The sequence below is a fragment of the Ptychodera flava genome, chromosome 7, assembly GCF_041260155.1.
Source record: "Ptychodera flava strain L36383 chromosome 7, AS_Pfla_20210202, whole genome shotgun sequence".
NCBI lineage: Eukaryota > Metazoa > Hemichordata > Enteropneusta > Ptychoderidae > Ptychodera > Ptychodera flava.
In genome coordinates, this window is record NC_091934.1 from 29,041,960 (window position 1) to 29,056,274 (window position 14,315).

General features: G+C 39.3%; 1 protein-coding gene across 1 annotated transcript in view; it reads right to left on the reverse strand.

Annotated features, from left to right (window-relative positions):
• Window positions 1-14,315, reverse strand: part of LOC139137204 (endothelin-converting enzyme homolog) — a 41,866-nt gene extending 27,551 nt beyond the window's left edge. The window contains exon 1 of the mRNA XM_070705190.1: window positions 13,200-14,315. Within this exon, the coding sequence (XP_070561291.1) occupies window positions 13,200-13,964 (765 nt within the window). The 5' untranslated portion in view covers window positions 13,965-14,315. The remainder of the gene's footprint in view (window positions 1-13,199) is intronic.

Genomic DNA, 14,315 nt, shown 5'->3' on the forward strand with positions numbered 1-14,315 from the left:
GTTCTTTATTATATATACACATCAGTTTATAATGGTCAAGAAATGACGGGATCCAATTCCCCCAAATTAATTCCTATCGTGTTATTTGTACATTGGTGTTATGAATGGTTCTGATCGCTGACTTCTGTGCTAGATAACAGGGTACCCGGTAGGCTGCGAACCGGAATGCGGTTAATGGATACGATCACAGAGAAGGAAATTATTCCCAAGGAACAGGATCCCGTCATTTCTTGACCATTATAAACTGATCTGTGTATTTAATAACGAACTATAAACGGATTCACAAAAATTACACACAAACATTCGAACTCATTGTCTTTTAAAGACAGGCCTTCCATTCTTTCACCAACCTACACCATCTTCAATCATTAAATCTATTCACGCTGTCCGTCGCATTTAAAATTAAGTCGATGGCAATCGATCTCTTTCTGATGAAACTGAAGACGGTTGGATAGCAAGGCAGGGAATCAACAAGTTGTCTGTATCACATGTCAGTTCAATACTTCTGCACTGGCTTTGGAAAGATATACATATATGCTTTTCTTATTTGTCTCAGGTTTGAGCACAGATGTCAGCTGTTGTGGACAATGGGAAGCGATATGCAGACGGTGTCCTTAAATTTGCCATCGCCACGCATATTTTGATTTATTCATATATATATATATATATATATATATATATATATATATATATATATATATATATATATATATATATATATATATATATATATATATATATATATATATATATATATTGCATAAATTAATTTATATATCCTATATAATATTAATAAGATTAATATATCCTATATAATATATCGTATTAATATATAGTGCTCGACATTTGTATACTTTCATATTTATATATTAGTACATATTGCAATTTATTCATCTATATGTTTATATGTAATACACACACACACACACACACACACACACACACACACACATATATATATATATATATATATATATATATATATATATATATATATATATATGGATGTATGCATGCATGCATGTATATATGTATGTTGTATGTATGTATGTATGTATGTATGTATGTATGTATGTATGTTGTATGTATGTATGTATGTTGTATGTATGTATACACACTTACATTCAGACATATATCCTGTCGTCGCGTTGCTGTTGCTTCCTTCTTTTAAGCCAACGGTGATGATGATATGATCGTGGCAAATCAGCCTAAGCTTGCCCTATTTCGACACTTTATATGTTGCAAGTCAACATTGACCGATGACTTTGTTTCTATCATTTGTCGCTTGCATATCAGTTGACAAGTACATGTACACAAAAGCAAAAGATTGAATGAATTCATAAGCCTGGTTGAAACTTTTCCACCCAGTGCATTTCGATGTACGTGGAAAAGCACACGAAATGCATACATAAAAATGTAAACAAAACACCAAAGGGGGCGTTGTTGCCTGCGGGCTTTATTGATTCGTGTAAACACTAGAAAGTACATGCATATCTCCCTTGTGAAAAATAATATTAGGACGTTAAGTTTCATCCTCTCCCTATGCCTGATAGCGAGTTCCAATGAAGCTGCCGTGGCTCACACAAGCCGTAAGTCACGAATACCTCATTAAACTAGAAAAAGGCGGGAATGTTGCCAACAAAAGCAAACCTCTCAACACTAGACCATATATACGAATGGCAGAAACTTGCTTTAATCTCCGCTTACACGTCACCTCTTTAAATCGCTGGGAATCGGCGAGCAAATATTCGCGATGAAACGTGTCAGCCAGCATTGTCAATGACTTTGTCTATCTTTGGATTATGTATATAACCACATTGGTTGATCGACGGTATGATAGAATATATAACATTAAACGTATATGTATACACATATACACATAAACACACATACATACATACATACATGTACGTACGTACGTACATACATGCATGCATACATACATACATACATACATACATACATACATACATACATACATACATACATGCATTCATTACGCATTCATTTACTTTCATAGTTGCTCACTTTATGAACGACCGTAAATACTATGACCGTGTTTTAGTTCATTGTTCAACAAAGAATACGCCACACTGATCTGACAGTATCACTGCGATCAGTCGGCCTACTTTCATACCTCACCCATACATTCGTTCTACCATATACCTGGAAGGTGAACATTGGCGATAAGAGTGTTTCTCTGGGTTTTTTTTTGGTAGCATAGCAAGCCATCGCCGCTTTGACGCGACGTCCAATTACTGTTCATATCAGGACGTGAAATCATAGGAATGATAGCGGCTTTATCTAATGTGGCACTCGCGATGGCGACAGCTTTATTTGCCAGATATGTTAGCGATTTCCAATGAACCATTGGCAGGCACTCTTGTTTATGATTACCACATTTACAACTGAAAATAAAACGAGCTCCAACACTTAACAAATGAATTCCATCAAAACCGACGCTAAATTCCTGATATAGTGACTATTTGTAAACGAAATTTATACCATAAACTACCTATCAGTTGATTCTATGTCGTCTGTCTGTCTGTCTATCTGTCTGTCTGTATGTATGTATGTATGTATGTAAGTAAGTATGTATGTATGTATGTATGTATGTATGTATGTATGTATGTATGTATGTATGTATGTATGTATGTATGTATGTAGGTATGTATCTATGTATCTATGTAAGTATGTATGTATGTACGTATGTATGTATGTATGTATGTATGTATGTATGTATGTATGTATGTATGTATGTATGTATGTATGTATGTATGTATGTATGTACGTACGTATGTATGTATGTATGTATGTATGTATGTATGTATGTATGTATGTATGTATGTATGTATGTATGTATGTCTGTCTGTCTGTCTGTCTGTCTGTCTGTCTGTCTGTATGTATGTATGTATGTATGTATGTATGTATGTATGTATGTATGTATGTATGTATGTATGTATGTATGTATGTATGTATGTATGTATGTATGTATGTATGTATGTAGCTATACTGTTAGAGTATTGCTGTCATAAGTAAGCCTAGTTGTCGAACTTATTTCGTGAGAATCTTTACGTCAGCAAATCACGCCATGTCTGATAATTTTTCCTTGGAAGTCTGTTACCGTTCGGGAACTATATTTTACTACGATACTGCAACATCGACTGACCCAGGGGAAACAATCGCCTTATTAGCTCCGGAGTAAAAGTAAATACAGTATGTATCGAATCATGAGCGATTAGTCTCCAAAGATGCAACATATCACCCTGTTTGAAGAGGTCACAAGATTGAATCGATAGTCCCAAGTGATGTGTGACACTGAATAATGGAATGACAGAAATCAAAATTTTAAACGCCATTTTCTCTGTTTCTTATCATCGATACTTATCGCGTTTTAATAATAGTTCGCTGAGAAATGAATTGTACAATCGCCTGTCTGTATGTATCTATGTAAATACATGTTTTTCTGTCTGTCTGTGTGTATGTTGTAGTCTAGTTTTAAAAATGTAGAAATATATAGATTGAGGCAAGCTTGGTAGATATATAGATAGACTGACCGTCAGATTGTCGAATGACTGACTGCCAGATTTCTGAAGACATATCGATAAAAAATGATGTGATCGCTGTATTGTGTTTAAGCTGTTCACGGTTCAGAGAGGCAAATTCTGATTGTCTACAGATATATGCCAAGGACAGGTTCCGTTCCAGATAAACGCTTCCAGGGTGACACGGTGGGATTAATTTTCATGTTTGAATGGCAGTCAATAACGGCTTTCATGCTGTGCTGTCAGTCTGGACAAGGGTTACGTGTGGCCGGCGGCAACATTGAGACGAACATGGTAATTTAACTTCCACCCAAGCTTACCCATCAAGCATGAAGGCAACACGTACATTTTTGTACCCGTTCTTGTTATCTTGTTGTACCGTTGCATGTGCAACCGAGAATGTTAATACCAGCATGCGTGTATGTATGTATTTGTTTGCATGGAATTCATGGAATTCATAGAGAGAGAGAGAGAGAGAGAGAGAGAGAGAGAGAGAGAGAGAGAGAGAGAGAGAGAGAGAGTGTGAATAATTGTGTACTGGATAACGAATCATTTGCAGAGTCCAGCACAGGGATGATTTGGTCTATGTGCGAACGATTGATATTAGAGTTACCTGGGCATTTCTACCCTGGGGTGGGTTCTCTGTCGCAAATTTGCCGTTCTGTCGGTGTTAGTACTATGTGCGTGATATTTGATTGGTTTCACTGCTGGAACGTGACAGACCGGCGTTGGAATAAAGTTCATGATAAGTGGGCTTGCTTTGAAGTCATACTGCTCGTAGTCTAGAATGGTCTTCATGGGCCTTTATGCGATCAGCAAGTTTAAAAAACATGTACTACCTTGTTATTTCACTCTAAGCTATCGTTGCTTGTTACTCTAACTCCGTCACGAACGAACTTCGTGTTTTCAATGAAAAAAATTGAATATTACAACGTTGTTTGATTTCAGTTTTATTCAGGATAGTCAACAAATTTATTTCTTTTCTAATTAGTGGCAATGGCAGAAACCCTCATTACCGTAAAAAACAGTGATTAAAAATGCCAAATTAACATTATTTTTTTTTTTTAGCTATTACGAATCAGAGCTAACTGAGGGTGCCAGGAACATGCCCTACATTTTGTACTTCAAACCCTTTCTCATGCCAGACACAGACTTATTCTTTCTCTTCCGTTTCTCCTGCTTGTCTTGATGTGTTGTCTCTGTATTATTAAATATTAATTAATTTTAATAAAATATTAATATTAAAAGACACTAGTTTATTTGGATGATGTTAAATTTATGTTAAAAATAACAAAATGGCCACTTATCATACTTCCTTTGTTTCCTCTGTTGCATATATTTATCACTTCGCTTAACAATTCCCTTTGCTCAGGCGAGAACTTATAATAATTATGCAGGATAAAATCCCGGGGGATACAATGTACCCTTTGTTGGTGATCCCAGAAACTCCTTCACAACCACGTGCCATGATTGACCGTAGTAGAGAGATTTCGGGGTCGTCAGCAGAGGGCGTACTCCATCCTGCATATGATTATGGAAGTTAACCCGTGGAGGGACGGAGGGGTGTTACGGGTGTCAATAACCGTCTGTTGGTCTAGTGAAATGGTAGATATGTCAGAGTACAGAAGTTAAAGGGGCAATCCTCGATCCCTGGTTCTCACATCAGTGGCTGTTAATATTGACTGTTTATGTGATTTTAGTCCTTTGTTCTTCTTTGAAAGTTGTGCACAGTTAGGGGAGAAGACCACTTTTTTGGAAGGAGGGTCGCAAGTTTTTGCGCAAACATTTTTGAAGGGTCGTGAAATTTCACGCATGACATTGGGAAGGGTCACCATTTTTTGAGCAACTACTAGAAGCCAATATGTCGCTTACATAGTGCTTCGTTCATACATATCAAATCATAATACATGAGAGTCTAATGGGTAAAGTATTAACAATTTTCCACCACAAATCTTAGCTATATTCTGCATTTTTTGCATATCTTTGACAATTTAAGTAAATGTACTTGGCTTGAATGTTGATTCACTATACATGGTAATTTATGAGAAAACTATGAACAATGTTTTCCAATATAAAACCAGTAGCAATATTTGTTCATTTATAGACATTTGATAATTGATATAAATGTACTTGATTAGAATAGGATGGTAACAAGTGCATACGTGTACAAGATATTTGATTTTGGAATTTCACAAAAATTCGTGCACGATTGATCCACTATACATGGGAGTCTATAAGAAAACTTTGAACCATTTCTCTCTGATATAAAACTACCAGTAGCAGTACATGTGCATTTATAGACGTTGGATAATTGATATAAATGTACTAGATTAAAATAGGGTGGTTACAAGTGCATATGTTTACAAGAAATATGATGTTGGGATTTCACTTTAAAATGTTGATTCACTATACATGGTAGTATTGCTGTGAAATTTCTTTACACAACTCATTCAGACTTTGCATCCATCATAAACTTAGCAATGTTAAATGTGATCCCCTAGGTTACGTTTGTAAAATGTGACTCTCCCCCTCGGGCAAACTTGTAAAATGTGACACAGCCACTGCTTGGTTTTGAACGGTTAAGTAAATAAATCAGAAAAAGAAGAATATATACAATGAAATTGGTTAATTGGCATTATTAGCTACATTCGAGCGCATGTGACCTGATAATGCTCGATTTCAAAATAAAAAATACACAAAATAAAAACACAAGAAAGGCAACCTTAACTTAAATATCCAGCTAAACAAAAATTGAAAGGAATTCCGCAACTGGGGCGTTATCAACGATTTTCCCCGTTCCATACAAGCAGCAGATTCAGAATGTTAAAGCATTCCCTCGGCGTACAGTTCACTCCTAATGACGTCCGCCGGGGAAATAAACAACAGAAACAAACTAGGGTTACACAAAAGACTACGTGCAATAATTGGAAGAGAACATACTCTTTTACAGGCGACATGCAATTAAAACTCCAAGCAACCACTTGGATTGTTTTCTCACCTTTTGTCAAGCAAAGGAAGGGGAGATGACAGAATAGGTGAGTCATCAAATGTCAATTACTGGTGGTCTTTACAAGTAAAATAAAACCCTGGGAAAACGTAGCTCCGTGTTTAATAGAAAACTGATCATGTTCGGATGAAAATACCTATTAAACATGAATTTCATTTTTGGCATCCTAAAATTCTTAGGTAGTTAATACAACATTAATTAATTTATTAATTAATTAATCCATACATACATCCATCTATCTATCCATCTAATGGATCCTTCCGTGGGCTCGTCCATCCATCCACCCACCAATCCATTCTTCCTCTTTTCCAATCTTCCTTAAATCCTTCCATCCATTTATTTAATCCATCTATCCATCCAGCCTCTCTCTCTCTCTCTCTCTCTCTCTCTCTCTCTCTCTCTCTCTCTCTCACACTGCGTGTGTGTATATATTGTATATATTATATAAATTTCAGTTGTAATATATATATAACATACTTTCATTTGTCAGATGTCAGACTGACTGCTTGGAATGTTATCAGAAATATCGATAAGGAACCAAGCCTGACTCATCTTAGAGTCATTTAGGTGTGTCACGGCTCGTCGACCTACTTTTAGAATGCCGATTTCCTTTCAAATTAAACACCAATGCGAAATACTTGAAAACCACACGATAAACGGACAAAGGGGTAGCTAGGTGTGTGGCTCAGCGTTCAATCTTTCCCCGCCTGGGACGTGTAGATCCACAACTCTTTGCCAGCGGGGAATCAATGGAGGATGTCTCTGCTTCCGGGTATATTTGCAATGCTGCACGGATAGAAATGTGCCGGGACCGGTGACTCAACGAGTTCTGGGGATTGAGTAGTCGTACGGGTTGACTCACAACAACAACTCGGTCACAACAGGGAAAGCTGATCCGTCGATTTCGAGCAACTGTAACCATAGATGTTTTACATGAAGATATAGTTTGCATATTTTGTCCCAATTAAAATTTGGAGGGGAAGTGAAAATTTCATTCCAGTTCACTAGTTTTCCCCGTTCCCACTCTTGATGGTTTGCCCTCTCCATCATGTAACCGGAGAACCATTTGATTTCTGGGGGGGTATGGAGGATTTTGAGAAAAAAAAATTTGTCACCAGGTGAGAGAGAAGAAAAAAAAAATTGATCCTGTCATGGCCTGAGAAAAAAAAATTGTCATAACAGACAGAAGAGAAAAAAAATTGTCACAATGCACCAGAAATAAGCAAAATTTGGAAACCTTATTCTCATGTATTCTTTGCCGGCGCGCCGCCATAGGCGGCGCAAATGTTTTACCACAAGCAATTCTTATGTTTCTTTTCCCAGCACTTATGATATAAGCATGCACTACATGGGTCTACTTTACACCTCAGTACACTCAATGTTTTCCTTCCATTTTCTGACCCAAGAAATCATATTCAGGATTTCTGTTGCCATATCTCAATGGCATAGGCACTATCTAAAGGGGACTATTTGACTTCACTATAAGGGGACTATTTTGACTTCTGTAAATTGTGAAATTTAAAACACAAGACAGGAGTCAATAAACTAGTGTTAAAACCAATATTATTTTCTCAATATGAATTTGTTAGAAAGATGTACCTTGACAATGAAAAATTGAGGAACAACAAATATGATGAAATACAATGTGTGAGCCTTGTTTTTCTGACCACAAACACTGATCGCAAACATACCATATTCAGGCTTTTCATTAGAAGCTGGCAGCTGGAGAAATGACACAAGAAGGTCACAGATTTTCCGTTCCTGTATATTCATTTGTCTTCAGTCTCTGGCAAACAGAACTGTTTTTCACAAATTGTATTGTCATTGTTTGGTTGTTGAATATTGTGACTCAAAAACTGATCATGCAAAAAATGTAAAAAATATCAGTGTTCAATGTCATTTTCAAACAGTTTTACCGAGTGCAAAATAAACTGAAACTCCTCTCAGATTGCACCATTAAAACATCAATTTCTCAAAATTTCCAATACGAGAGGGGGAACCCCCCTCTCGTGCTCTCCCCCTTGGGGTATTCTAATAGTTTCACTTAGTAAACAAATTAAAAAAACTCCTCAGATTGCACCAGACTGCACCATTGCACACATCAGTATCTTAAAAATTCCATGTAAGATAGGGGAAAGCCCCTGTGACACTTCCCCCTAAGCCTCTCTCATGTTCTCCCCCTGTACTTTCAAATTCTGCCCCGTCAGATATCCTAGTGAAAACCCTGTCATAATATCCATCCAAATTAAACAATATACTATATGGTTAGATACTGCGTGATCTTTTATATTTTTATTTTATTGTGACTTTGAATTTCATTTTGATGTGTTCACCTTTTTTGAACCATCATGTGATAACTGATGATAGTCTAGCAGGGTACATCAAGATTTGAAAGTCTTTACTGTTGCTGTAATTACATGTATTGGTATTTAACTTTTCTAAGTGGGGAACGGTCAAATTTCAGAGTTAGAGAGGGAGGTTACTCAAATTCATCATGGTTGGTGAAGGGGGAGGGTCACTCGAAATTTCGGAGTTTCAGGCCGTCAATAATGACGGCTCCCTTATATACAACGACATTACAAACTTGATGACCAATAAAAAAAAATTGCACTGTTACTCCATTTGGAAAAAAAAAATTGATGCAGGTCTGACAGTAGAAAAAAAAAAATTGCTGTCACTCTGACAGGAAAAAAAAATTTGCTCCCATACCCTCTTCCTCCATACCCCCCCCAGAAATCAAATGGTTCTCCCCTAACCCAAGAAACCATTTCATTCTTACTCCCTCCCCACCTGTTAGATCGTTCGCCAGAGTTATCCACAGAGCAAACAAAATAGCATTTGCCAGTGCGGTGATTTCGCTTCCCTACCCACTGATACAAATTGCCCTCTCACCCGTTAAGAAATCGTCTGCGCACTCGAGAACCATTTCTCGCGGATAGCTTTTTTGACTGTCCCGTTTACTCGAAAACATATCTACGGCTCAGATGAAGACCTATCTGCGTTCATCTGTCTTTTCTTCTGTAACGTCTCTGTTTCGTCTACTCGGAGGCCGTCTCAAGGGTTACAGCTTCGACAGGTCTATGGTTTCATGCGGAATTGAGAATCGATTTTGCTATGTGCAAGGGAGGAAGCCCCCGCTGACACCGGGACAAGTCTACCGTGTAATAGTATCCGCCGGTTCTGATGGCTTTCACAGATCGCCCTGAGATACCGCCAGGCGTATTACCGAAGGCCGTGGTCCCAGAAGAATCCGTTGTAATGTTGAATTCGAATCTGAGGCCGAGGCTTTAGCTGTAAATACGGTAACACATTAAAACCAGTGCCAGGCATACAGTTACATTGCAACTCTTCGGGAGTGAATAAAAAACGAAGAGACTATCAAATATGATCTCTCTCTCTCTCTCTCTCTCTCTCTCTCTCTCTCTCTCTCTCTCTCTCCTCTCTCTCTCTCTCAAAAAAAAAAAAATTGGTATGAAGAGGTCAATTTCTCATTAAGGTAGTAAAGGACTCGACATCTAAAGACTTTAATACTTTTGCTCGAACTCTACACAAGCAAATCTACAGTCTTTCACTTGCCAGGTTCTCATGTCAGTTAGAGAATGAGTTAAGTTGTATCACTACAAGGTAGAATGCGCCTCGGGGACAGAAATTCGGACTCTCAAACTGTTCACAATACTTTTTTCGATCTACCACTTGTAGGGACTCATTTAAAGCCTGTGCAGTAAATCAAGTTTTCAAGTTCAATGGTTTATTCTCTTGAAAATGGAAAATTGATGTTTCCTCCATGTTCAATTAACACATGGTTGGCAATTTCATTTCAAGTGTCCGTAAGCTTATATTGTAATTTGTACATGTTCTCTAGTACTAAACTTTGCACGGTGACCTGTGAAGTTTGTTCTTGTTTTCGAGAGGTAATGGTTAAAGCCTTTCGTCAAACTTTTCTCAATGAAGCTTTCAACCATTCTCTTCCCAAATCAAAAATAAAATTCGGGGTCACTGTGCAAAGTTTTGTGCTACAGAAACAAACTACCTTACATTTACCAATATTTGAAATTCAAAATGGCCGCCACCCCTGTGTTAACACTACGGGGAAAAGTAACATTTTCGATTTTCGAAAAACTAATACGGTGAAAATTTTTGTTACACCAAGGACTTTAAAATGAGCCCCCCCCCCCTCCAAGGCGGTAGATCAAAAACGAATTGCAAAAAATTAAGAGTTCAAATGTCTGTCACCGAGGCGCTTTTTAGCTTAGACGCGGTAAACTGAGAACAGCTAACAGCAGTTTCACATCATATCAACACCATGGAGCATTCTTCACCTTTCATAGCCTTTTATAACCTTTTAAAGTTTACTAAAAGTACTTTACAGTGAAAATATCTATATCCGGTGACATTTACAATGAGTTCTTTTTATAACATAAATTGATAACGAGCACAGTGGGTATGCATTAATTGTTTTGTGAACGTTGATGTTATTCGTTACGAAGCAATTAGTTCCCTTCGGAAAATCGATAAGTAGTGTTACGCATGTTCCGGCTCAGCGACAGGCGGCTCTGCAAAAGGTGTTGAAATGTTAAAGAATCACCGAGATTAGATCAATTAAAACGATAGTCCGCGATAATGCGTTAATGGCCGTTCGCTGCAATTTTCCCGCCCTGGGAAAAAAATTGCAGCCACCGTGTCCGTAATGTTTGCCCGACGGTACCGCTGTAAGTGTAGCCGTTACTGTATCTCGACGTTTCGCGCATGACAACCACGGTGTATCAGTCCTGCGCATCGCTTGGATGTGACGTCAGCGTACAACACTGCACTCCAGAACAACATTGGTTCAGAACGCGTCTTGTGAACTTTTATCACACACGTTTTTCCCTTCGGGGTCCAAGTAGAGTAACTCAGTAACAAAAAGCGTAAACAATATTTGATCGATGCCAACTTTCGATATTTCATTCCACACTATGTAAAAGGAAATGTTTTTTTTTTATCTTTTCCAGCATGTTCACTCACCAGACCCCAGGGCCTGATTATGTATGCGGAGATGGCGAAGTTTTGCGTTCTGTACAAGTCGTGGCATTGGTTGACCTGAACAGCACCAGTGGAAAGCATTTTTGTACGCTTACACGTACGAAAGCTATACATTTGGACAAAAATTATCTTTTACTTCGCAAAGGAGAGCAGTAATGGTGCAAAAATGGAAATCAAAAACAGTTTCGGCTAAAATCTCTTACAGAACGTATAAAAACAAAAGAACGTAGGATGATAAAGCCATTTTGTTGTGTGGTGCAAAGTTTGAGATGTAATTCACATATAATGTATGCAGTGTAATGTATTATAAGCATTTTCAGTGTGTAATCACAGACAGCAGAGAAACTGCTCCGAGTTCCACTGTACAATACTCATAAACGCCTTGACCATGTCTTTAACGTGGAACTCGCTCAGCCTCAAACATTCCCGGGCTGCCTTAACACATTAGGTCTAATGATGAAAGTATAGAGTTTGTAAAACGTAAAAACTTCGGTTTTCATGTTTGTTTTTGCCTCCGCGCCCAGGCCAACTCCGAGTGCTGCCGCCCGTCCAGTGAGTTATGCACACACTATTACAGAGCATAATGTGTTCGGGTTACGTACAGCTCATTTAGCAATCGGCAGATCTGTTGTGGCAAGGCAACGATGTATACAATCCTATAGCTCGCCTATGATTTGTTTTAAATGTTCATATTGGTCATGTCAGAGAGACTAAGCAAGGTTACTTAACATTATTATATCATTTTCACTTATAACGATAAAGATACATTATCGCAGTTGCTGAAGTCGCAAGCATAACGGCTTACACCCGTATATCAAAGTTGACGCACATTTGTTATGACTTTGCACTCGTGACATTCGGTCCAAAACTATAATTTCTGTTGCGGGGCGTTCAGATCGTATTCACTCGGCGATCAGTTTCGCATCACGGGCGAAGAATCACGTCGCCAAGCATGCGAAAAATCCGCTGTTCAAGCGTGGATGGGCGCGAATTACGACCAAATATTCATGGATGATCGAATAAATCATCGCGGCTGCGCCGGATGATTTGTCAGCGTTAACGCTCTGCTTGAAATCGCATCACCGCGATAAATGTTCTTAACTATGTCGATGCACGTGCGGGCTATTTGTATGCCGCGGCGGCTCAGTGACCCGTCCAAGGTAATCAAAGCAAAGCCTACGATGATGTGCCAACTTTCAACAATCTGCTTCTTGATTCAAATGGCTCGGAAAAGATCCTGCCTTTTACACAAAAGACATTCCGCGTCATTTAACCTTGGCTGCGGTCCTTAACAATGTAGTCTACTACACCCGCCTTGTCATTGCGTAGCATCAATGCAAATCGCGAATCTTCAGAAAATTTGCGAATTTGGAAAGTTTGATGATTCGATGCGAATATATTTCACAATGTCGATAGAAAGTAGCATGTCAAATATCACCCATAGATAGTTTAAGAATAATTTTATGCAAGTATTTTTTTTATGCAAGTACTCCCAATGTGAAAATTGCCAATCATGAATTTCAGTCCTATTATCTACTTACAAAAGCTTTCCGTCTCTACGCCCATCAGTATAGATTTAAAAGTGACTGCAGTTTGTCCAAAAAGTTATATGTATAAGGTCTTACCAGAATAACATTTTTACTCGAGTCCATATCATCTGCATCGACCCAAAACGTAAACATGGGATCGTTCCAGTATTCGCTGTGCAAGAGAATCAATGCGTCCATCATGTTCCATGAGTCGGCGTCCCAGTCACCGAATGCGTACCACCCTTGCAAGCGATCGATTATCCGTTTCAGGGGCTCTGCCTTGGCGTCCTCGATCTGTTCTTTGTTCATGCAGGACCGGTACAGATGCTTCAGCTTCCGCTCGGAGGACCGCTCAGTGTCCCTCACGATGTCTTCCTCGATCAGCTGCTTCATCACTTCCAGGGTCTCCTTCCAGAGGATGAGGTCGTACCCCCAGAACATCTTCTCGGCCGGGATGGGGTTATTGCTCAGCCAGGTGCCGCAGGCGTAGTGGAAGAAGTCCTCACAAGGGTCCACGGAGGTGTTGATGTTCTCAAGCAAGTATGAAGATGTTGCTATGCACTCCTTGGAGAGGCAAATTTTGGGCTCTCTGTTCTGTTCGACCTGGCGCATCAGGGCTACGTAGGCGGCCGCCAGGGCGATGCAGGCCATCGACAGAAGCAACACCACGACCAGCAACAGTCTTTTCTGGCTGTGACGGGGCCGCCGCCGCCTCTCTTTGGCGGGGGTGACGATCTCTGGCTGGAGCCGCTCGGTCTCGACGCCGTTCATCTCGACCGAATCGTAAGTGCAATGTTTGTTGCGATGGTTCTGATTCACCTCCATGCCGCCGTCGACGCGGTTGTTCGGACAGCAACTCATGCGAAAAGGTGGATCCCAGCGGTAAAATAACGCGCGGATAACAGTGAAGGGTCGAAAGAAAAGTGGAGGCTGGAAAAAAACGCAACGTATCGTAGAAAGGTCAGTGACGAACGGGACAACCTGGTGTCAGTTGACTCGTACCAGTAATGTCTCGCGCCTGGGAGCGTCCTCAGATGCCTGCTGCATCAAGGCGGAAAAGCACGTTGTCGACGTTAAAAAGCAAACAGAGAAGTGAACATGATTGCTGAGCGATTAGTAGAAAATTGAACCGTCTCTTTCTGGCAGGGGGCCCGGTCCCTATCCACCCATCTATTCGATTAGTCAATGCTGCCCGGCTTAATTACAGTCTGT